Source organism: Mesocricetus auratus, unplaced genomic scaffold (assembly GCF_017639785.1).
Source record: "Mesocricetus auratus isolate SY011 unplaced genomic scaffold, BCM_Maur_2.0 Super-Scaffold_100024, whole genome shotgun sequence".
In the NCBI taxonomy this organism is placed as follows: Eukaryota; Metazoa; Chordata; class Mammalia; order Rodentia; family Cricetidae; genus Mesocricetus; species Mesocricetus auratus.
Window position 1 is genome coordinate 21,480,351 of NW_024429205.1, and position 24,930 is coordinate 21,505,280.

Below are 24,930 nucleotides of genomic sequence, written 5' to 3' on the forward strand. Positions count from 1 at the left end.
GGGACAGTCAGAGAGGTTTAAAATAGAGGTCTTCATTAAATCAGTGTCCAAAGCCTTCCCCCTGCTGATTTCAGTTTGCTTCAAAAGCCAGGGCAAGTCTGCTCTCAGAAGCCTGGGTCATTCAGGGAGCCTCAGGCTCAGAGACTGGCAGCTGTTCTGGGGTGTGGGGCTCAGCTTCCTGGCCCTTAGAAACATTTTATTGATTGTTCTTTCTGTCCCCTCTCCCCCTGTCCCTGCACAGAGACTTGTGGACGCAGGCTAAAGAGCTGGTGAGACATTTGAAAGAGAAGCCGGTAAGAGGCTTTCTAACTCTGGGGTGGGTGGGCTGTCCAGGTTTGCTGCAACACAGGGACACCAAGACAAAGAGTGGTCACGGCACTGGTGCCAACTTGCCATGAGCACAGATTGGGTCCTGGTCTCTTAGAACGTGTCCTTTCCACTGTAGTACCCTGAAGGTCACTGGGGAAAAGAGTGAGTAGCTCTATTTAGAATGATTTTCTGTGTGGAACTGCAGAGAGTTAGCAGCTGGACTGAATGACCTTTCACATAGGGAGGAGGCCAGCTTCTGGAGAGAGGGAGATGGGGAGGGGTTGGGGGTTGAGGGGACTTGAATGTGACCCATGACCCTCACTTTCTGCTTATCACTGAGATTCTGGGTAAGGCATCCAGCCTCCCCTAAACTTGGTTTTCCTATTTAAGAAATAGAGTATCAAGAGAGCCTGACACGCAGGTTTATGGAGGATCGGATGAGATGTTGAATGTGCCAGGCACAGTTGATGCTCAATAAAAGCTGGTAGTTATCATCGTCGCTGTAGCAATGATTGCTCCACAGTGCTGGGGAGATGGCTCAGTCAGAAAAATGCTTGTTGTGCAAGCGTGAGGACCCGTGTTGCATTCCCAGCACCCACGTAATAGCTAGGCAGAATGGTATGTGCCTGTAGTCCCAGCACTGGGGAGGGAGGAGACAGGAGGATCCCTGGGTCATGCTGACCAGCCAGTGGAGCCAAATTCGAGAGCACTGGGTTCAACACACACACACACACACACACACACACACACACACACACACACACACACACAGCCCAAATTCTGCGTGGCAGTGAAGGAAGGCAGGCAGTCAGAGCATGAGACATCTGATGATAATGTGTCCCTCAGTTAGGAGGTAAAGAGAGATAAGTACATGCCCCTCTGGCCTTCCCTTCCTTCCTCTTTTATTCAGTGTAGGCCCCTATCCCACAGGATGGGGCTAACCATATTTAGGGTGACTCTTCCTTCCTCTAGCCTCCCTGGAGCTGCCCTCACAAGCAAGCAGAGAGGTGTGTCTCCTTCTGAATCCTGTCCAAACAAGGGGTGGCGGCTTACATCTGTATTCCCAGCACTCAGGGGGCCAAGGAGGCAAATCTTAGGCAATTTGGGACCAGCCTGAACTACAGAGTTAGACTTTATCTCAAAAACAAAACAAAGGCCATAAATAAATCAACCTAGTTTGACTGCCAATGGTTAGCTATCATGATGATAATAAGAATGGGCAGTCCTGGATCCAACCCTGTAATTTTAAACATGAAGAAACTAGAATTCCAAGAAGTCATGAGACAAGGACAAGTTCACGAAGTCGGTTAGAGCTAAACCGTAAACAGTAGAGCTCACAGTGTTCCCTGGCTACCCAGTGCTGCCTCAGAAAATGAGTTTGCTTTGTATCCAAGTGATGTGTTCACTAGAGAAAAGTCAGGAAGCAAATGAGCACAGGTAATATTAAAGCCACCCTTAGGCCTAATGCTAATGGTAATTACTAACAATGACTTTGTATTTCCTTCTACATTTTCTAATTATGTGTATCTGTATAAAATAGGGTGTTGCTGAATGTATATGCTTTCTGCAGTCGCTTTCCTCAGTGTTTCTGACATTAATTACTCTCCATTATCATTTTAACGGCCACGTAGTGGTTCACTTACATGAATTTGGCATAGCTTACACCAGAATATACGTCCTCAGGCATTTATGCTGTTTGTTAGTTTTCATTCCTATGGACAAGGTATTGTTGTAGGTAAATCTTGTATGGTCTTCCTTTAAAATACACTTCCAGAGCTGGGCCTGGTGGTGCAGGCCTGTAATCATAGCTACTTAGGAGACTGACGTAGGAGGATTGCAGATTCAAAGCCTGCCTGGTTACAGAATGAGTTTAAGGCCGGCCTGGGAAATGTTGTGAAACTCTGTTAAAATGAAAAGAGGGCAGGTGTAGCTCAGTGGTACTTACTTAGCCTACACAAGACCCTAGGTTCAATCTGATATTGAAGAAAAAAAAAGAACTTTTTTAACATCTATTCCGCATTAGACTGCTAAGTATTACTTTTGAGAGAGAGAGAGAGAGAGAGAGAGAGAGAGAGAGAGAGAGAGAGAGGAGAGAGAGAGAGAGAGAGAATGAACACCCGAGCCAACAGTAGCTCGTGCCTGTAATCCTAGCTCTCAAGAGGCAGGAGGATCAGATGTTTGAGGCTAACAAAAACAAACCCATAACAGTGACTTAAGGTAGTTGGTGTGTGAGACGGAGAAACATGGACAGACAGACTCCTGGCCCAAGCTCTTACCACCGTCTCTTTGCTGTATGTTCCAGCAACTTGACTTTGAAAATGACTGGAAACTCATCACCGTGTTCTTCAGTAACACAAGCCAGTGTCACCTGTGTCCCTCCGCTCAGCAGGTAAGCTGCAGGCTGGGAGGCTGAGGGCTGGCTGGTGTGGAGGAGGCGGGCTAACCCTGTCTGGGCAGTCTACTGAGCTAGGGGCGAGTCTCCTAGTTCAGAATCAGGACAGGTGGGTGAGTGTGAGTCAGGTGAGTGAGTGGATGGATGGACAGACGATGGACAGATGGATGAACAGGTGGACGAATTCTCAAGAAAACAAATGAGATAATATGTATTTGCTTTTCTTCCTCCAGTATTTTAGTGTGACAACATGTGCAGAACATAAAATTGACCATCTTAACCATTCCCGTGTGTTGTTATGATTTGGGTGGGATTAAATGCTGTCACGAGTGTATGCCTACAGTTGTGCATTTATAACTATCACAGGAGCCAGAAATGCTTAAATTTTTGTATTTTAAATTTGTAAAAGAAAACTCATTTTTATATTTATTGTTCAAAACAATGGGTCTTGTGTGTTTTCATACATGTATGTAATCTTCCCAAACGCTGTGTACTTGTGCCAGTCTCTAGGCCACTATTGAAGTTCCCTTTCCTTAGTCCTGTAGAACCCGAGGAGAATCGTGGTAAAGATCCCCTCTCCCCTAGCTAGCTCTCTGAGTTCTGAGTGTATTGTGTACAAGTGATGAAAGTTTCGGTCCACCTGTGTCAAGTGACATTTATATGCCGCTTGTTCTCTCCAGGGTCCTTGTGCATATTAACATTAACTCATGAATTATGTGTCCCTGCATTGAAATATTCAAGCATGCATTTAGACATTTCTGCATTCCTCTACATAGCCACTCATTACTCTTCACCCATTATCACACCCACATGTAAATTAACCCTCTTACATGCAGACTCAGACAAATGCTGTCATATCTGCAATGAGCTTGCTCAGGCTGGCATTTGATTAATTTTTTATGTGTGAGTGTGCATTCATAGATACTTAACTCATTCACGATTTCTTCTCTGCATACTAACTTGCAGTAGAGCAAATGTATGTGATTTCTTATCTTTAATGTATTTATCCCTTCAAGCATTGTTGAATACATGATGCATTCTAAGTACATGGGTCCCTTTCATATGACTTGTTTTTTTTAATTATTTTTTAATCCCACAAGTAATACACAAGTCTTTTTTTTTTACTTTTACTATTCTTTGCTTTTTTAAAAAAAGTATCTGGTATGCATATTAATGGGTTCAGTGTGACATTCCCACATAGGTGTGCACCGTGTGCCACATATTTTCAAGACCTTGTCATGTTGGCACCTACAGACTAGACCTAGTCTTGCTGACTTGCTCCACAGTGTGAATTTGCCACCTCTTGTTTCAGTATTGGCTTACTGACAGCCATTTATCTTCTGTGAGTTTTTTTAGTATTTTAAACACGTAAAAGTGTTTTTCTAGGTTTTGAGGTCACGGGTGCTGGTACATTAGTGAGTCCTCACAAATGAGTCCCAAAGGTTGCCACAAAACTGTAAGATGAAGGAAGAGGGAAATGGGATAGAATGAACTATAAACTGTTCTAGTTCACCACATGAAGTAAGGGGGCTGCGGGCTCATGAAGTCTTTGCTTTCTTTGTTCTGGATGCCTGCACTGGGCTGCCAAGGAAAGCACATACACATGAGTCATGGTCCAAGTAGTCTGAAGACAAATGTCTAGAATAGACACTACAGGCATACAATGCCTTCCACTTGGAAGCAGGGACAGTTGGTGAGTCAAGTGACAACCATGCCATGCCTGGGATGACTGGATGAGCCTAGATGCCCCAAATAGGTAGAGACAAGCCCTTGACCCGCAGGTTTCTAACACTTGGGGAAGGCACCGTGCTACTCCACATCCCCTAGGGAGGGTGGGTATCCTGAGTGTGATACGGATGAGCAGCAGAGACATTTCTGGACCCACTTCCTAAGGCTCTCGGGGGAAGTGACGCTCAGGAGAACCCAGACGGATGCTTATCACTAGTCATTGCAACAGAAGAGCAGGGAGGCCTCTGCCAGCCTCTCACCAAAGCAGGCCAGAGGAGAGACAGGGATGGGCTTATTCCAAGGCTGTGGGTGGCAGGTGGCCCTCCCTACAACCCCCATCTGGTGATTGGCAGCTGTCTCTAGAGTCCCTGTCCCTGTCTCCCCAGGTAATAGCATAGATTCTTGCCCTTCCCTGTCTTGCTTCAGGGGACAGCCAGTCTGCAGCCAGCTGAAACGTTCCTCTTCTTGTGCCTCTTTATTTATTTTTCACATTGAGATGATAACCAGAGGTCAAATTTAGAGGTGCTCTCACTTGCTTATTTTCTCACCTGCAAAGAGGGGGGGGGCTGCGTTGACGAGCGGGGTTGGGGCGGGGCGCAGATGGATTCTACATTCTCAACCCTCTCTCAGGGACCATTTCTCTTGCTCAAGGCAAATGTGGCACAGGGAATAAACAGGGTGGGGCATGAGAAGGAGGGATTCAGCAAACAGCCAAGCTTGGATTTCTCGACAGGAATCCAAAGCCCAAAAACTCCTCAGCGTTTCAGATTTGGGGTTTTTAGACAATAAATGTTCAGTTGATAAAGTCTTTGCAAATATCCCCACATCTGAAAGACTCAAAAGTCAGAAACACTTCTGGTCCCAAATATCTCCCCGATGGAATATTTGGAGATGTTTGGGAAGTTTGGAGTTTTAATTTTTTTATTGTATTTTATTTGTGTGCGTGCGTGCGTGTGTGTGTGTGTGTGTGTGTGTGTGTGTCTACAAGATGACATTATATGCATGTGGAGATCAGAGGACCTGTCAGTGGTCTCTTCCCATCATGAGGGTCCAGGGACCAGGGAATTGAACTTGTGTCTTCAGGATTGGCAGCAAGTGCCTTTACCCAAGTTAACCATCTCACTGGCCCCTTCCTTCCTTCCTTTCTTTTTTTCTTTTAATGCTGTTGATTACATTGTGTGTGTGTGTGTGTGTGTGTGTGTGTGTGTGTGTGTGTGTGTCACTGTGATGTGTGGAAGTCAAAGAACACTCTAGCAGTCTGCCGGGCTTAGAATCTTGCCAGGTCTCCTTTTGAGGTTTTGAGTTCTGTCTAGGTTTTAATTCAAGGTTGATGGTGTTTGCTCTTCAGATTTGATTTTCTTCAGATAAAAGCAACTCCCTCAGCCTTTGGGAATGCATCCCACCCTTCACCAGGAGCATCAGGGCCACGGCAGTGTTCCTCATCATGTTTCAGCCTCGGGCTTGGTCTCTGATGTGGAACGCCTCCCTAGTGAGAGATTGATGGTTTTTCTGGTAGAGGATGGGTTAGAGATATAGAGAGTGGACCCAAAGCCAAAACCAAAATGAAGCAGCTTGGGGATTCTATACTTGTAGGGAGGCCCAGTCTCCATTAAGCACTGGCCATAGTCCCTTTGGGCTCGTCTAAGTCTGGATCCCTGAGCCCCATGTCCTCCCTGTTTCCACTCTGCTCAGCCCAGTTCTTCTCCCACAGAAAAGGCATTTGATGAGGAGCATGGAAAAGCTGTGTGAGATACTGGATTACCTGCACCAGGAGGTGAGGCGGTGGCTCCCCAGCCCCTGGGGCCTTGGGACATGGACCATGAGGCAAGCATCATTTTGGGTGCCCCCCAAGCCCTTCTCAAGAGAAGCTGAAGTGGGATTTGGCTGGCTCCCAGTGGCATTTGCTGGGGTGGGAAAATGGATGCCTTTTGTGAAAGAACACAATCCTAACGCATGAAAGCTTGAAGAACCAGTCTTCTCGACATCATAAAAAGGGGCACTCCTGAGAGGGGCTTGGCACTTCTTAGAGGACTCAGTGCCCTCACTTGCTGACTGAGGCTGGCCTCTCTAGAAGCTGGAGGTTCTGAGCGCCCAGGAACAGGGCTGTGGCTCACCCTCCCCTGTGCTCTGGGCTACCCCAGGGTCTGGGTTGCGCGGATCACCAGAGAGAGGGACAGCTGCATTTCTAAGATGCACAGCTGGGGGGTGGTGACAGCTTTGGACTAACCTCATCCAAACCCTCCAAAGGGTGGCTCCCATGGGGTTGCAGAGAGCCCAGAGGCAGCCAGGGCAGCCATGGCATCTCGGCAAATACCCGTGTCCCTTCCTGTCTCTTGCGTCTGTTTCCCCTAGGTCCCCAGAGCATTTGTGAATTTGGTGGATCTCTCTGAGGTTTTGGCCATGTCTCATCAGCATCAAGAGACTGGGTTCAGGTAAAAAAAATAGGGAAAAGATAGGCACCATGTGTTGTGTGGTTGTGATTGTCACAAGCCGGCACTGCACAGACTTTCCATGTAACGTCGATGCCCTGGGGAGACCCATGCGTGGAGGCTGGCGGCTCCAGCAGCTGTTTAGCTCACATCCTTAGTGAGTGGCAGAGTCGGTCGGATGTTGCAATATTTAATTTGGTTGATGCAATGGTAGAGCCCCACCCCCACCCTTGCAAATGATTTGAGAGTTTAAACCACAGTTGGTAGAGTGCTTGCCTTGCATGCAGAAATGGGGTTCGGTCTCCAGTGCTGCGTAAAACTAGGCGTGGTGATACACATCTGTAGTTCCAGCACTTGGCGATAGAGCGGAGGGTCAGGCTAAAGCTGTGTGCAGCGGGTTGGGAGCATGCCTGAGTCACTCCATGAGACGTAGTCTTAAAAAAGCAACCACAAACCCATGCAAGCTTGACAAAATGTCTCTGCGACAAGAAGTATTAGTGACCATGAAAAGGAAAAAAAACTAAATGTATGTCAATGTCTCAGAACTCGGTTCCTGTGTATTTCTGAACTTTCTCAGAGGATTTTTGTTTTGCCTTCAGAATCCTGTATTTGATTCTGAAAAAGAAGCTCGTATGAAAAAAGTCACAACAAGGACTTCTGGAAAAGGAAAATGTTTTGAAGGGGAAGGAATGTACAAGGAGAGTAGGAGAGAGAGAGGAGAGAGATGATGAGATGTGGGTTTCTGGGGCGGGGAGAGGAAGAGGAAGGGAAAGGAAGAGGATCACAGCATTCCCTGGCCCTGTGGACAGGGGCTCCATGGGAGTGCCTTGTGCCCTGAGCGGGTGATGTGTGTCAATCTGACACAAGCTACAGTCATCTGAGAGGAGGGAACCCTAATTGAGAAAATGCCCCCATAAGAGTAGGCTGTGGGCAAGCCTGTAGAGAATTTTCTTAACCAGTGATTGATGGGGGAGGGCCCAGCCCACTGTGGGTGGGGCTGTCCCTGGGCTGGTGGTCCTGGGCACGTGCTATAAGAAAGCAGGCTGAGCAAACCACGAGGTTCAAGACCCCTCCATGGCCTCTGCTTTCAACACAGCACTAGACACCCTAAGATGCACCCAACCCTCATGACCACCATTTGCCTCTCTTCTGCACCCTCTAAGGCTGCACCCTCCCCTCCCGTCTTCCTAAGCAGCTCGCTGCACCCCAGGCACTGTCTCTGTTGGAGGTCCTCTGGGTACTCCACCCCACCAGGACAGTCACTCATGCGTGGCTCGTTTGATCTGCAGCCCTGAACCAGAGCTTTGCGACTGCTCAGAGGAGACAACGAAGTTGTCCAAGGCTATCATGCAGTGGTCCTACCAGGTGAGCTCCACTTGGAACCTGGGCTGCTGGCTCACGGCGGGTGTGTGTGTGTGTGTGTGTGTGTGTGTGTGTGTGTGTGTGTGTGTGTGTGTGTGTGTGTGTGTGTGTAGGAGGGAAACGGAGGTGCATCCACACTTAAACCTGCATTGTCTGTAGTTCATCACCCTTGGCCTGAGAGGCAGCCAAGGGCTGGAACAGGGAGGAGTGCCCCCAAGCTCCCTCAGAGGCTTTCCCCAGCAGGTACCCCATCCTGTGGGGGACAATGAGCTAACTAGCGCTGGAGGACTTGGCTGAATTCAGGACGGCTGGGAGTCGGGGAGAGGTACCCTTATAGTTCTCCCTATGATGAATCCACACGGTTGGAATAAAGGAGAGGCCCAGCATGTGCGGGGATGGGAAATCATGCTACTACAGCTAGTGAAGAGTTTTGCCCACTCACTCTGAAATGTGTTTTCCCGCCATTGCTGTGTGGTTCTTTGGCCTTTCTTCTACGTGACAGGCCCACCGCTGGTGAGTGAGCTATGTGAGGCCTGGACCACACACCTTTCCCTCCTCCTCCTGCCCTCTCCTTCACAGAGCCCCACACACACACCATACAGATGGTGTCTGTATGGAGGCAAGTCACAGTTGACCGAAAAGGCCAAGTAGGGCGTGGTGGGCTGAGTGAAAGCCACCGTTCTAACTGGTAAACAGCTCAAAACACAGTGCCCACTGACATGCCATAATATTGTTTGTACTTAACCAGGGTTGTAAGCACAGCTGTGTGGCACTGTCTGCTCTGGATATGATAGTTTGGTGGGGGGAGGAGGAATAATGGCACATGCCTTTGCAGACCTAGCCCCCAAGGAGAACATGGCTCCTCCGTGGCATGCAGGGCTACCTTGCACTTCTTGAGTTTCCAGAGAAGAGTCTCCAGCTCTGTCTGCTGTGGCTTCAGAGACAAGGGAAAACTCAATTTCCAATTCTCAAGAGCCCCAAAGTGTAAGGCAGGGGCGAGCTGCCAGCAGCGCACAGTTGTCTGTCAGGTGTAGAGGTGATTGAGTGAGGATTCCTGGCATGCTAAACGCTCTGGCTGGCTGGGCTCTGGAACGTGCACGCTCTTCTCTCTTCGTCAGGAAACCTGGGAAGGTCTCCTGGCCTCCAGCAAGTTCAACGACCATGAGTCCTTCACGGTGGTTTTCCAGCCTTTCTTCTATGAGGTAGAGCCATCTACGGTGAGTGAGCCATGTGAGCCTGGACAGGGGATGGTGAAGAAGGCTGACCCCTCCTCCTCCCCTCCACAGAATCCCCAGCCTTTACTGAATACTGGATAGACGGTCTCAAAGACAATACTACCCTTTCCCACACAAGTTCCCTCACAGGGTTGCACAGCCCTGTGAGGCAGACCCTGAAAGGCAGAGACTCGGGGCTGATAGCCTGGCCTAAAGCTTCTGGAATGGGCCAACTGTGTGACTTCAAGCACAGGGTTTGACTTCTGCATGCCTTGGTTTCACATCTGTAAAATGAGGACTGTTATTAATATCCCATCCATGTGGGGTGGGTATCAGGATCCCATGAGCTGGCACAAGGGGAGAACTCGGGGCCTGGGGCTTGGGAAGCCCTGGGTACCTCCCACCTCTGTGATTAGAGGACGGTATTTTCAAGACCACAGCCCTTCCCTCTGTGTGCTCCTCTATCTCCATCCCTGGAGAGAGGCATTTGCATCTTCCTCCCCAAGGTCACTGGCCCAGGGGCTACCTAGATTGTAGAGCACCAAGGGAGGGACATGCCTGCTTAACCAGGTCTCTGTAGCCCCTGAGCCGTGAGGGCTGGGTCTGGGAACAGCTCCCAGCTCCTACCTGGTGGCATCACTGTGCTACCTCCAAGACTTACTTGCTGCTTAAAGTCATGGTTCCTAGGGGGAAAGGACCCCTGTCTGTGCCTTGCTGCCTCAGCTGAGTCACCTCCCTGTCACCTGCTCCTGATCTGGGTTCAGTTTTGGAGATTGCAGAAAAAAACGGAGTAAACAGACTCGCCCTGTTCCTGCCAGCCCTGACCTCTAAACCGTGACCCCAGACAGAGCTCCTATAAATGTACTACCCATTGAGGCAGGGCTAGGGGACACAGCTGGATGGGCTATAGTCCTGTCCACATGGGCCAGCCAGTATGTAGAGGCCATCATATTCTGGGCGAGGGGTGGGGTGACAGAGTCTTTTCTTACCTCATTCTCTTCCAGGAGATGCCCGAAGCCCAGGATCCCAGCACACTCGCTCTCCGGATCTGGAACAACATGGTGAGTGTGGAGATGTGAGGCTCGTGCCAGCCTGTGGGCTGATTCCCAGAGGGACAGCCACTGCCATTGCCTCTCCTGCCCACTGCTCCAAGGAACAGGTGTGGGACACCAGCGGGGATGCTGGCCAAGCTCAACGCCAGAATCTTGACCCTCCAATGTTGGGATCTAGTAGGGAGCTCCACCCTGCTTTCCCCAGAAGCAGAGCCTTGCCCCTAGAGGTTGGGTGGTTGACTGGCTTCAAGTTTCATTTCAGGGCTCTGGCTTCCCTGCAGTTCCCACTCAGTCATGCAGGTTTAAAGGTGTAGGTCTTCAGAGAGATGCCCTGGGCTCGTGCCTCTCATGCCTGCATCAGTTCAGGGTATCAACTCCCTACACACAAAACATATAAGCCCTGGCCCCAGGCATTCAGCATATCCCACCCTTGATGTCAGAGTGTGTGTTGCTCCCCATAGGGTGACAATGATGGGCTTTCCCAGGTCCCCAAAGATTCCCCCGGGCCTTTGGGATTATTAATGGATATAAGGTACCCCAAAGTTTGATGCCCTTTCAGGGTGCCAGGGGGCTTCTTTTGCTATTGTTTCCCCCATCCATGCTGCCCTATCTTAGAAATCCAGCAATATAAATTGTTTTTTTTCTTCTTCCTTGGATTAGAAACAATTCACTCTTTCTTTCTCCAACTGGTGAACTGTGTGGAGTTTATTGAGTTTCAATTAGCCCAAGGTGACCTGTGGAAATCAGAGCAGGGCTCTAGGGAACAGTGGTATTGACCCCATATATGAAACACTTTGCCCTTTGTCGTTGAAACCCAAGGCGTTTTCCAAAGGCATTTGCTGGTGGGGCAGGTGCTTGGATGGACTAATCCCCTACCAGTGGTTCTGAACCCTCCTGATGCTGTGGTCCTTTAATGCATTCCCCATGTAAGGTGACCCAACCACAAAGTTATTTTCATTGCTACTTCACACGTGCAATCTTGCTACTGTTATGAATTGTAACGTGAATGTTTTTTGGAGAAAGTTTTACTAAAAGGGTTGAGAACCTCTGCTAGGCTTTCTTCCACGAAGGGCAGAGGACAGACCCTAGGCTTCCTGTCCTCCCATCTCCCTCTCTCAAGGACATAGGGTTGGCTGTGCCAGCTCAGCCAGACCCCAAGCCTCTACTCCACCACGCTTCCTCAGGCAGCAAGTGTATGACTCTACTCTGCCCTGCCTGGGGCTAGAGGGAAAGGAGGCACAAGCTCAGCCTCTGTCTTTGTGGAGCTCAAGCTATAGGTGGGAAGGAACCAGTAACTGGAACGGGGTACATGCGACTTGGCCAGCAAGGGTGTGCTGGCTGTTCTCCCACACTCGGTATAGGCAAGGTCAGGAGGGGTGCTGGAGATGGCATTGGAAGCGGATTTGAAGTGGTGTATTGGGAAGAGGGCCTCTGTGAGGGAAGGATGTGGGAATAACGACACAGCAAGGAATGGCAGGAGGGAGGCTGGCTGATCTGGAGAAAGTGTGGGGACAATGGGACCCGGAGCAGAGAGAAGCCCTGGAACTCCAGGACAGCTGGAGAGAGCCCAGCAGGGTGCCATCCTCTCCCTTCCCCCTCTATCCTGCTGATAACCACTTTCATCAGGTGACCAAGTGACATTCCCACGCTAGTGACCCAGTTTCCTTAATCTGCTCAAGGGTCACAAGGAGGGAGCGCCCAGAGGGAGACAGAAGGTCTCTCCCTTAAGGTCTGGGATGTGGGGCACATACAGCAAGTGCCAGGAGGACTTCATGGAGCAAGCGACAGTTGTCCCTGGGTGGATAGTCATGGCCTCTCTCCAGACCTGTCCAAACACCCCCAAGCCCAGTTTCCCACTAAGTCCCTCAAGATGTCGGCAGCCCAGAAAAGGGGCGAAGAGCCCCCCCTCAAGTGTTTTAGTTCCCTAGTTTCCTTACTGGCAGGATACCAGGCCACCCACCTCTCTGCTAGGACCCACCCGCAGCGCAGCTCCGGCAGGCTTGAATCTGCCCACGAATGATCTGGAATGTGACAGGTTGGGGCGAGGCGAAGGGTGTCAGAAAGTGGCTGAAGGTGGTTCTGGCTGCAGTCCCACTTCCGGCTGTTTCTTTACAGAATCTCTTTTCTCTCCTCGGTATAATGACCTTCAGCTAGCCTCGTGGGGGCGGGGGGGCGGGGTGCTTATGAAAGAAAGGGAGCCTGTGGGTTCCCTTCACAGTTTTCCGTTCTGCTGCTCCTCTCGAGCGTGCGGAAGCTGGAGCCCCTCGTGTGTGCTTCACTTACCCCAAAGCACTGAGGCCAGTCCAGGGGTGCACGTCCTGTGCCGCATTCAGACACAGCCTCGGGGGGGAGGCCATTCTTCCTACATAAGTGGTGGCAGGGGCGAGGGTATCAGGAGAACTGCTGTAATCTCGGGGACCCTCATCTGCCGTTTTCCTGACCACATGTCCAGGTCACACCTGGGTGGAAAGGAATCTCGGCCCTGCAGCCTACACGGCCATGTGCGGTTGTGCACGGGCTACATCAGCATCTGTCTCCCCGTGCCCTCAGACGGCAGGTGTGAGCTCTAAGCACCACACACGTGCAGAGGTGGTGAGAGGCTTTGCCTGCACACACCAGGACTAGAACTCTCCCAGGTGCACGACCCCCGGTCCCAGCCCTGGCTGCAGCGGGCGGGCATGCTGTACACAAAGCTGAAAAGGATGGGGCAGAACTCGTTCTCTCTGGGCCCTTTCTACTGCTTCCTCGGCAGATTCGGGAAATTCTTGTACAGCGGTAGTGAAGGGACACGCCCTTGGAGACCTTCCAGCAATCATAACGCCTTACTTGAAGTCTCACAGCGTGATGCTAGCACCTCCAGGCAGGATAGAGAATGTGAGAGGTGTTCATACTTCAGAAGAACTCTTTCCAGATCTGATTTTTACTAAAGTATTGCGTTTATTTATTGAGGGGAGGGGGGCACTGAGCTATGGTGTGCTTGTGGATACCAGAGGAGCACCAGACTCGCATCAGGCTTGGTGGCCAGTGCCCTTACCTGCTGAGCCATTTCACCGGCCCCCAGAGACGATTTTCTTTGGATCACCCCCATCCATTCCCCGTGTACGAGCTAATTTCACAGTGGCAGAGCAGAGTGGAGGAGACGTAGCAATTAAGGGACCAGAAGATGGAGCAAAAGCAAGGGTGAGACCAGGGACAGATGTCCCCAGAAGAAAAATAGTGCCTCCGTGAGCAGCCCTGGGGGACAGAGGAAGAGAGGCTGTTTGAAGTAATGGGGTTTTCTATCTTCTCTTAAGATTCAGGGTTAAAACCGGTGTCAGAAAACTGGGTGACTGTACAGGAACGTTTAACTTAAGGCTTGCTGTGGCCTTAGCCATGAGACAGGATCTCACTATACTACAACTAGACTGTCCTCAAGCTGAAGTGGTCCTCCTGCCTCAGCCCCCCAAATGCTGAGAATACGGGTGTGTGGCCATCATGCCCATTTTAAGTTAAGGTTCCAAACAGAAGCAGGTTTATTGGGCAAACCCATAAACGCTCCTTCTCTGGGGTCCTTGGAGTATTTTGTCAAGGTTCTGTTGAATTCATTCTGTTAGGATAGATGTGGTTTCTTCCCGGATTCTTTTGTGGCTTTTGACTTTCCTGAAAGATTGAGGAGAAAAACACAATGCAGTCGCCCACCTGACCCTGGCCATAGCCAGGCCCCAGGAACCATCCCTTTGTGAGTCGTGTGGGTCACATTTCTAGGAGTGGCCACCCTCAAAATAAAACTGAAAGGACACTGAGAGCCCAGCTCTCCCCCCACAGCCCCACCCCAACCCCAGGTCTGGAGCCATGGGCTGCCACTCCTTCTCCAGAAGTGACTGTAATTATACCCTTTATCTGACTCCCTCCCACTGGATCAGAACAAGCCACACGTCCTGAACATTCCTCTGGCTCCGGGGTATCTGGGGCACAAACACAGAATTACTAGATCTGGGGGTGGGGGGATCCAATACCCCATGGTTTGTATGTGTGACAGCTAGATGGGGGTGTCTAAGCCAGCAAGCAACCACATCCCTGTCAAAGTCCTTGTGAGGGGAGATGAGGGTCAGAGTGCCACCAGAGCCTGGCTCTGTGGGTGTGGCGGGGCTGAGAGCAAGGCACAAGGCTCCCAAACAGGAGGGAAAAGATGCGCCAAAGACACCTTGATCCCTCCAAGCCTCTGCAGCTCCCTCCCTCCCTCCCTCCCTCCTTCCCCCCTTCCTCCCTCCACCCCTCCCTCCCCCCTCCTTCCCTCCCTCCCTCCTTCCCTTCCTCCCTCCTTCTATGTTTCTCTCCCTGTCTCTCTATCTGTCTCTGTCTCTCATCCATCTCTATCTCTCATCTCTCTCTTCCTCATATGTAGCCCAAGCTGACCTTGAACTTGCTATGTAAGTGAGAATGTCCTGGCATTTCTGATCCTCACACCTGTACCTCCAAAGTGCTGGGGCTGCAGGCGTGGAGGACCACACTAGGTCTTTATTCAGCACTGGGAGCAAACCCGGGGCTTCAAACATGCTAGGCAAACACTGCTGGGACACATCCACAGCCCATCGAAAGAAGTTTTGCAAACAACCTCCCTTGGGCTGGGGAATGTGCCTAGCATGTGGAGGGCCCTGTTCTTGATCCCCAGCATTAAAGAAAAACAACAAAAAAAACCCTTCGTCCAATTCTTCAGTTGCCTCCACTCCCCTTTCTCAGTGCTTTTCGTCGACGTTCTGACACCCTGGTCCCAGCACCATGTGTCCCTTGCTAGGTGGCCTTTGTGGTTACAATATCACACCATTCTTTCTCAAGTCGCTAGCCAGCCTATTGTCTGTGAGTGTGGGGGGTCCAAGCCGCATCACTGCCACTCTGTCTCTGTGGTTCAGTTAAAGACTGGGACCTGCTTGACTTCATGTGCAGCTGTGTAAATTTCAATCCAGAGCTGTGTTGTTTTTTAAATTGGACCTGGGTTTATTATGTGCAGGTAGATCAGTGACTCCCAACCTGTGGGTTGCAAGCCCTTTGGGGGAGAGGTAGGGGGAGTGTCACACATCAGATGTCCAGCATGTCTGATATTTACATTATGACTCATAACAGTAGCAAAATTTAGTTATGAAGTAGCAGTGAAAATGACCGTGTGGCTGGGGGTCACCATGACGTGAGGAGCTGTATTAAAGGGTCGCAGCGTTAGGAAGGTTGAGAACCGCTGATGGAGATTATAGCTTCAGGAAGGGGAAGCCAGGGCAGAGGATATGTGATTTTCGCATGCTGCTAGGGCTTGTCCTTCTTCCTTGCCTCTATTGTCCTTGCTGGGGAAATCTTCACCTGTGCCCAACAGCTGGACACTCACAGGGAGGGTGGTAACCACCCCAGGGTGGTCAGGAAGCCATGTGACCCTCTGTGAAATAATCTGGTTGGATTCAGATCACCGGAGTCAGTCTGCCTTGGGTACCTGCTCCAAGCCATGTTTGGTTTCTCCTCCTGCACTCCTGGGGAGGTGTGCTAGGAAGTCCTGTCAATGAAGAAGCAAAACAAAACCATCCACTAATGCCCACACAGTGGTCTTCAAATGAGAGTGCTACCCAGTCCCCAGGCAGATGTCCGCTGCCCTGCCCTACAGTTGAGCTACCCAGTCCCCAGGGAGATGTCCGCTGCTCTGCCCTACAGTTGAGCTTACAAGCCCTTGCTCTAGGACAGAGCTGGAAATGTCCACCAGGGGCTAGTGATCCAAGAGCCAGCTGAGAAACCCCTGGTTGGAGGAGGCCATCTCAGGAAGCTTCTGTTTCAGGTGTCACCTTCTTTTCTAGATGAAGCCGGTGGGCCACAAAGATGAGCTAATTGATGCAGTTGAGAGGAAGACGATGAAATGTCCGTCTCAGGTAGGAGACACTGGGCTGGGGAGATGAGGGTGGCGACATGGACTTAACGGAAAAGTGGAATCTTACTGGGACATTAGCCCCAAGAGTTTTGGGTCTGTTGTTCTGGGCCTGAGCACAGGTCGTGCATGTAGCTGTCCCTAAAACTTCTTCCTGTGGACTGTGAGAGCAGTATTAGCAGAGCGTGGAAGTCACAGGAACAAAGCCACAGCTCACCTGACCTCAGCTATGGTCCCACTAACATTCAAAGCCCTAGGTGCCACTATTCAAAGCCTTCTTCTACCTCAGGAGGCAGAATTGATGAGTTCCTAATGAGTATTGAAGGCTATATCCTAAATATGTGCCCAGCATGTAATAGATACATAGGTAATCTTTCCAAATACATGGATGAGGAAATAACAAAACATCAACGAAGGGAATTCCTTCTCTCATGGAGCGTAGGTTGATGGGGGGAACTTTCTTGTTGTGACTAGGCAAACCTCTTTTCCTCTTTGCTATGGCTTCCAAGAAGCCCAAAATTGGATCCTCTTCTGGCTGGGGTATGTGTGTTTAGCCTGTGTTACATTGCTAAGGCCGAGAGCATCAGGGATGGCTGGCTTGTGAAAGGACCATTTCTAAGCCCAGGGGGCCGACAGGCAGCAAGAAGAAAAGGGGCATGGAGAGCTTTAGCTTCATGTAGAAGATGGTATGTGAAAGAATGTAGTGTTAGAGTCCAGCCACTGCCCAGGCCATAACACCTGCAGCTGTCTTTTCTCCTGTCACCAGAAACTGGCAGGCACCTACTGAGTCCCTAGCTAGCAGACCTCTGGGGCTAGGGTCCCTTACCAGGGAAATGAATTTACAGCCAAGGGGGTAGTGATCACACACCCTCTTCCCCAGCCCTTTCCCTGCCTCCTGTCTGGCTTGAAGGCTTACACTGTGACACCCCCCATCTCATTCTGCCACTTGGGCTTAGTACCTCTCTTCAAAGACCCCACCATGCTGGTGCTGGGCTCTGAACTGTCCTTGGAACCCTGCCACGAATGCTGTGTCTCTTTCTCCTTGTCTGTGGCACTCCTAACTTTAATAACCTCCATACTCCTCAACACTCCTCCTCGGTGTCTCTCGTGAACCCCATCCCCACCCCGCTGCCACCTGAAACCTTCCAACATGAATGCTCCAGTTGTGATGACAGGCTTGATTATTATGGGATGGGGAGCTCTGGGTCATGGCTTCATGTTACCTTTCTCCGCAGGAGAGCCCCTATCTGTTCACCTACAGAAATAGCAACTACCAGGCCAAACAGCTGAAACCCACTGCAAAGCTTCAGGTAAGGGAAGGACAACTGGAATCTTTGGAACCTTCCACTTGGCTCTCTGTGTCCCCAAAGCTCCATTTGCCTCTGGGCACGCTGAAAGCTGCAGGGTTAATGGAAACTGCAACAGGTACCTGGAATGCAGCCAGGGCAGGCCTTGGGGATCGGTAAAGGGCCTCAAGTGTATGTGTGGCTGGCTTTCTTTGGTGGCCTGGATCCACACCATCTTAGACCTATCTCCATGTGTCCCAACATCATGAGGTGCTGGGATCCCGTGGTACTGTGACAAGATACCTCAGACCTTTCACAAATCTCTGGCTAGTCTTTGAACCTTTAGTATGAGCAGAAAGAAAATAAAATTGTCAGGGAAGGGGGAGAAGTGGATTGAGGTCTGCATTTAGGTAGTTTGAGAACTAGATAGCCTTAGAATCTGCCCATGTCCACACTGTTCACCTCTCCTTGTATCATGATTATGGTTAATCTCAGAGTTGCCTGGATTCTTCCTGCTGAGATTAGATAGGATACTTTGCACTCCTCAGGAGATGCAAACACCGAAAGCTTGACAGAGAACCAGGGCAAAGGTAGATAAAGATGACTTGGTCCTTCCTTCTCATGAGAACATTCTCTCCAAGTGGTAGCGTGAACCTCTACTCTTAAAGAGACCCAATGTGAAAGATTTCTGAGTCACCAATAGGCCCCGTGTTTTCTTAAAAGGTTTTTTTTTTGTGGTTTTGGTTTTTGGAGACAGGATTCTTTGCATAACAGTCCTGGCTGTCCTGGAACTGGCTCTGTAGACCAGTTAAGCTTTGAACTCACAGAGATCCACCTGCCTCTGCCTCCTGAACACTAGGATTAAAGGCGTGTGCCACCACTGCCTGGCTGGGCCCCATATTTTCTAATATCATAAATGCACCTAGAAAGAAACAGGCACATTGAGAGGAAGCTACTAATTCTATGTTCAAATCCAGAGTCTTCCATATCCTGGCTTTGTGTCAATAAGCAAGGGCCTTAGCTTCCCTGTGCCTTTGGTTTCTCATTGGGGAAGTAGTGAATGTAGCAGTCTTACTGCATACCGTTATAAAGTGCATTAAGAAAGAGAAGCTTGTATTCCAGTGTCTGGAATGCAGTGAATCCTATTAAAATATTGGTATTTCTTTCTATGTATTGCTAATTTCCCTCAGGATATATTACTAAGTCTCTCCTACACCTCCAGAATGCAAGCTCAGAGAGGCAAGGACTCACGGTCAGTGTTGAGGTGTGATCTGTTAGGTGACTAAGTAGATGGATAGAAGGATTCTAGACATGAGACTTTAAAGCACGAATAAAATACACTGCTGGTCCTAAGGGGCACAGTTTGGTAGAGAGACAAATGCACCAGCCAGAAATTACATTCACTGTAATAAAAACTGGAATTAAAAATTTGTGTTGGGTCTTCTGGGAATACAGAGGAAGAAAAACCAACTCAGAAAGTTAAGGGTAACTTTCCTAAAGGTACCCATGGTCTTGGTTTTGAAGAATGACCGGGGATGAGCCTGGTGGATAGAAGGGTAGGAAAAGGGAAGAGAATAAAAAGAGTAGGGGGTTGGCTCTGGCAAAGGCTCAGGGGCGTGGGAGAGTACCAAGACTTGGGGCAAGGACAGACTACAGCGGGGAAATGCTGCGGTCAATGGATCTCATGCTGAGGTTGGCACACAGTTGCCTTTTATTTGTTTAATAAGTAATACTATTTTCTATAATGCTTGGCACGCAATAATAAACAGCATAGACACAATGACCTGACTTCACTGAGAATTTATGCAAGGAAGGGTCACAGTTATATCTTCCTGAGAGAGAGAGAGAGAGAGAGAGAGAGAGAGAGAGAGAGAGAGAGAGAGAGAGAGAGAGAGAGAGAGAGAGAGAGAGAGAGAGAGAGAGAGAGAGAGAGGAGAGAGAGACCACTGCGAATGGAGAGGAAGAGGCCCTCCAGTCTGAAGGACATGACGGTGTTGAGATCTGCGACATTCTGAGCAAGAGTATTAAAGGCTGGAGCTCAGGTGATGAGAAGGAGGGCGAGACAGATTGGAGCAATGTGTTGTGGACAGTGAGCTATGAGGTTGAAAGAACGAGATCTTAACAGACATGATAGCTCTATTCTGTTTTAATTTAAGTGGTCGTTTCCAATATACAGGCCCACCTCCACCCCCTACTCCCAGGCTCTACTCCAGTAGACGCTTGTGTTTATTTCCCTGTGTGTGTCATTTCAGGTGAGGGAAGGCACAGAATTCAGCTGTTCTGACAAGGACCCCTCGGACACAGTCCCTACAACAGGTACGTGGTTATTGTGCTCAGTGAGTTTTCAATTCACTTGAGGGCTGAAATCCAAGTAACAGCAGCTTTGAGATGGCAAGGATCACCAAGATCTGAGTCAAGATGGGTGAGAAGGTGTTTATGGCCCTGTGTGAGGCCATAAGGTCATGTTTATGCCTGATTATTCTTTAACTAAACTAATAGCATCATTATTAGAGGGCATTTATTGAGCGTTGACCCCATGTCAGGCCATGTTGTTCAAGGAGCCTAAGGGTTGTTGTTCCTATCTTAAAACCTTGATGGTAGACTTGCTCGTTTAAAAAAACATACAGAAAACAAAATTAGCCAGTCCCATACTTCTTACCCAAGGAATGTGCAGAAGGCTGCACAGAACAGGAGGCCCGGCAGAATAAAAATGTGTCATTTCTCACTGTGGCTCTCCCTTTCCCTCCCTCCCTCCCTCCCTCCCTCCCTTCCTCCCTCCCTCCCTCTCTCCCTCCCTTCCTTCCTTCCTTCCTTTCCTCTCCCCCCTCTTTCTCTCTGTCTCTCTCCCTCCCTCCCTTCCTTCTTTCCTTCACTTTCTCTCAAGATAGGGTTTTATCTATGTAGTCTTGGCTGTCTTCGAAATCACTATATAGACCAGGCTGGCCTCAAACTCACAGAGATCCACCTGCCCCTGCCTCCCGAGTGCTGGGCTCTGAATATGAGACTCATGGACTGTTCTAGGCAGTCATTAACAATCTTCCCAAAGAGGCAGCTACTTAAGCACTGCAGTTTTCTTTGCGGATGAAGTAGCTTGGCGAGTGATGTCTGTACATATGGGAAGTCACAGTGAAGGTCTTAGTGGGACCCAGGTGACTCAGAACCTTAGCTAAGACATTAGTGCCATAGGCTCTCATGCTGGGCATTGGAGGATAATTGGATACGCTCATTTCTCAGTTTGCTCGCTTGCTCATTTGTTGGCAAATTGTTGACTATCTCCTGTGAGCCATTCAGGAGTGTCTGTCCTAGCTGATCTAACTTAACTTCTGACCTGGATTACTGAAAAGAGAAAGCTTAATTTGGAGAAGTCACAATACCTATAAGGATTCTTACATTTGTTGTAATATGTCTCCTTGTTGTGAGCAGAACGAATTAAGTACCATGGCTTGACTTGACTTTCCCAAGCATCTTGCACATGAAGATTAAGACATATAATTGTCAAGTGAGTTAAAAAAAATCTTCTCAGCAGCACCTGGATACAAAATGTCTTCTTCAAAGTTGTAACAGAACAGGCAGTTGAATTTAATCTTCTTACTGTAACAAAATACCTGAATCTGGGACCTTAAAAGAAATCTATTTAGCCCATGGTTTTAAAGCCTGAATATTCAACATTAGATAGCTTGCCTCTTTGGTGATGCTGGAGAAATGGGTAGAGGGGGTCACCACCCACTCTCATGAGAACTAATTCACTCTGCAAGGCCAGCATTAACCCTGTCCAAGGGCAGCCCCCACCCCCCAGCTCCCAGTGGCCTAGGTACATTGCAGTAGGTCCAGGTCTTCAGTTTGTACCTCTTTCACATCACCATATTGAGGACCAAGCCTCCAGAATTGAGGCTTTGGAGGACCAAACCACATCCAAGCCCCACAGACGTGGTACAGGTCTTACATGAAGACGAGGTTAGTCTTTAGACTTCTTGCTCCTATGTTTGATGACACTGCATTCCTATTGAATTATTTACTGGATGGACTTTAACAGCAGAAAGAAATGATCATCTTTATATGTGTGCCCTCCCATAGTAAAAACCCTTATTCTAAAACACGATAGAGGTGTATGTGTAGAGATGCATATATCTAAATGGAGATAGAATATCAGCTTGGAGGCTTTAATAGCCTACTTTAATCTTATCACTCTGAAAGGATACTCTGTGAAGTATTTTGCAACCTCCTAAACTGTTTCTGTCATGGCAAACATCCATTAGAACCTATCTCTACATCTAGAACCAGATAAAGTACAGTCTTTCCCTTACTAACTGACCCTAGTGACCATTGTGTTTATGAGTGCTTGAAGGATTCAAGAGCAGGAGATCTTAAGACTTTGCGATCTGAGATATCTCAGTGATAGGCACTGTTAAGTAAACAGATAGTTGAGCCAAGCCTCCACTGAGCTACCAAAGGACCTAGGACTGAACCACGAATGCTCATCCAGTGAAATTCACACTCATTTAAGAGTGTTGGGCTAGGCCTCCAAGTCCCCTAGAAGGTATGCATCAAGAAAATAGCCACAGATAATTGGACAAGAAGGAAAACACACTTCATTTTTATGCCACTGATCTATGAGTATTTTAACCATATTTACAACTGACATATTTCCACATTTTAAAAAAAAGGAAACCTCAGCAAAAGACCATGTTACTAATTTCCTTTCATTGTTACCATGTTTCTGGTAGGTTCTTCCCCTCTTCTGGAGACCATGATTGCTAGTTGAGATGAGATCAAATGAGATTACATCCTGTTGGAGTTGTGCATTTCTTACACCTCCACTGGCTTAGCAAATGGGAGGAGCCACTAAATACTTACCAAGCGTCTCTGACTTACTGAGAATTTTAAATTCATCCAATGAATTTCAGAGTTGATATGTCAACAGTACCACCACCCAAATATTGTCACCAAGACTATGGTGTAAAATAACTATTTTGCCTGCAAATTATTTTCAAGCCCCTTTTTGTAATTCTTTCCTAGTATATCCCCTCAATCCACAGATGCACAGATCAAAATGATATTACAAAATAGGTTACTGCCTGTCATCGGAGGCTGCGGTCCCTGGTAGCCTAGGTGCCTATTCTCACACACCAGAGCTTATGGGTGGTCGAGCTCATCAGCTGATCTATGGGGCTTTGGGGGTGAGATGTAGAAAGTTGGTGAAAGTCATTTTTATAACCAATCAGCATTTGGGATTCAATAAAGGTTAAAGGCTTGCCCATGTACCTGTAAGGTTTACAAAGTGCCTCATGGCTTTATAAACACTGATATTGATATTAGCTGTCCCTTCCTCTCATATAGTTGGATGACTTAAATATCTACTTGGGGGTTTACTGCTGACTTAAGTTTTTTCCAAAAGTAAGTAGCATTGAGGAGTGAGAGGGGGTGTGGCTCATTTATCCCTATACGATTAGATTAAAATCTCCAAAGGCAGGAATGGGGTTTTATTCTAATGTCAGTAAATTACCATCGTTGTGGAAATCTTTTCATAAAACCCTTAAAATTGCAGAACAAATGGGTTGGAAAGCCCTAGCTAACAAAGAGAGCAAACTGACCTTTTAGATTACAGCACTGGGTGGCTGGAGTTGTTGGGCTACACAAGAATAAAACACCAAACTGCTAATCGCTGTTCCTGAGCTTTTCATGGGCAGAGGCCATTTCCCCATCTTCACTCTGACGTAAGCTGCACACTGCCCATAATACCACACCAAAGCTCGGATGGCCTTCTGATAAAGACTCTATAGGCATGTCCATGAGTAACGCCAGTAATGATGAGTGTCAAACTTCTTTCAAGGTAGTGAACAGTTCGTTCCAGATAACATTTATCTAATCAGTCACATAAATTTAATCTTATCTCAAAATAGTTGCCTTTCCAAAGACAGCCATTGCTAAAGTATTTTGCTAAATTTCTGAGTCTGTCATATGCAATGGTGTTAATAAACCTCAAACCAAGGTCTACAGAATATTAAAACAAAGAAATGCATGGCCTGCATCACAGCAGTAGGATGCCAGATAAGCCAACTCCTCATACCAGGCCTTGGTTCATGTGGCCTAGTCTCTCTGGCTGAGAATACAGAGTGGCCAGCTAGAGAAGCCACTCCAGAATCAAACTGTTTGTGTACACACACACACACACACACACACACACACACACACACAGAGTAGGGGGAACAGAGAAGATCTGTGTATGTGTGCATGTGTTCTTCTTAATTCTATCCGATAAATTTAAGAGGTAACTAGGATCTGGTTGAGCTGCTTTTTATGTTTTTAAATTTTATTTTGCACAGGTATGTATAAATGTGTGTGGGCGTGCTTGTGCCATGGATCATGTGTGTAAGTCGGAGGCCAATTGACAGTTCTCTTTCCACTCACTGTGTGGACCCTGGGGGCAAAACTCGGGTCTTTAGGCATGGTGGCAGGAGTGTTTTATCCACTAAGCCATCTGGACCTTTTCTCTCAGCCTATAATAAATGTTGGAGTTGTTGAGGCAAATCTGCCCATCGCCTTTACATTTTACCAACTCCAAAGACTTGTCCTAACCTTTGCATACAAGCGGGCATCCAGAGAATTCACTATTTATGGCCCTGAGAATATAGTAATTGACTGTCATCAACACAAGCTGAAACAAACCACTTTAGAGTTGAGGGGGCTGGATCTTATTTTCTGGTGTGCTCCCCCCCCATCCTCCACAGCCTGATTTCTTTGGGAAGAGGTCATTTTAAAGTTTCCATGCTTAGCCCTGTAGGCGTGTGCTAATGTGTGCAGCTGGGTTTGTGATTTCATATTGTTCTGCTAACCACACAGAGTAGCTGTGGAAAGCTGGGAAAGGCCACGTAGGCTGTAATCACGTAACGGGGAATGTGCGTGTGCCTGCACGTGTGCGTGTGTGTGTGTGTGTGTGTGTGTGTGTGTGTGTGTGTGTGTGTGTGTGTGTGTGTGTGTGTGCGTGCGTGCATGTGGTGAATTCAAGATGTGAAGGCGGGGGAAGGAAGACTCTAAAGATACTTAGTGACTGTAGGATCTCAAAACAAGATGGCAAAGCCACCGTCAGGGTTTGCAACGGCAGCCAGTTGTGCGAGCCAATCTGTGCCTAGACCCTGAAGGAAACAGTTACTCTCTCTTCTACGAATGCAGAAACGGACCACTGCCCATGGCTTCAAAATGAAAAAGCATTTCTCGGTAGTTCTCAAAAGGTGGTACCACACTGGGTGGCAGCCATGGTGCCCGAGGGATTAGTTAAACAT

The 24,930-nt window shown here is 48.5% G+C and overlaps 1 protein-coding gene across 4 annotated transcripts in view; it reads left to right on the plus strand.

Annotated features, from left to right (window-relative positions):
• Positions 1–24,930, plus strand: part of Plb1 (phospholipase B1) — a 121,844-nt gene that overhangs the window by 36,290 nt on the left and 60,624 nt on the right. For all 4 annotated transcript variants that reach the window (XM_040730915.1, XM_040730917.1, XM_040730916.1 and 1 more), the window contains 10 exons: positions 242–293; positions 2,612–2,698; positions 6,141–6,203; positions 6,782–6,861; positions 8,148–8,223; positions 9,339–9,437; positions 10,439–10,495; positions 16,297–16,368; positions 17,600–17,674; positions 19,903–19,966. In XM_040730915.1, coding sequence (XP_040586849.1) covers positions 242–293; positions 2,612–2,698; positions 6,141–6,203; positions 6,782–6,861; positions 8,148–8,223; positions 9,339–9,437; positions 10,439–10,495; positions 16,297–16,368; positions 17,600–17,674; positions 19,903–19,966 — 725 coding nt within the window. The remainder of the gene's footprint in view (positions 1–241; positions 294–2,611; positions 2,699–6,140; positions 6,204–6,781; positions 6,862–8,147; positions 8,224–9,338; positions 9,438–10,438; positions 10,496–16,296; positions 16,369–17,599; positions 17,675–19,902; positions 19,967–24,930) is intronic.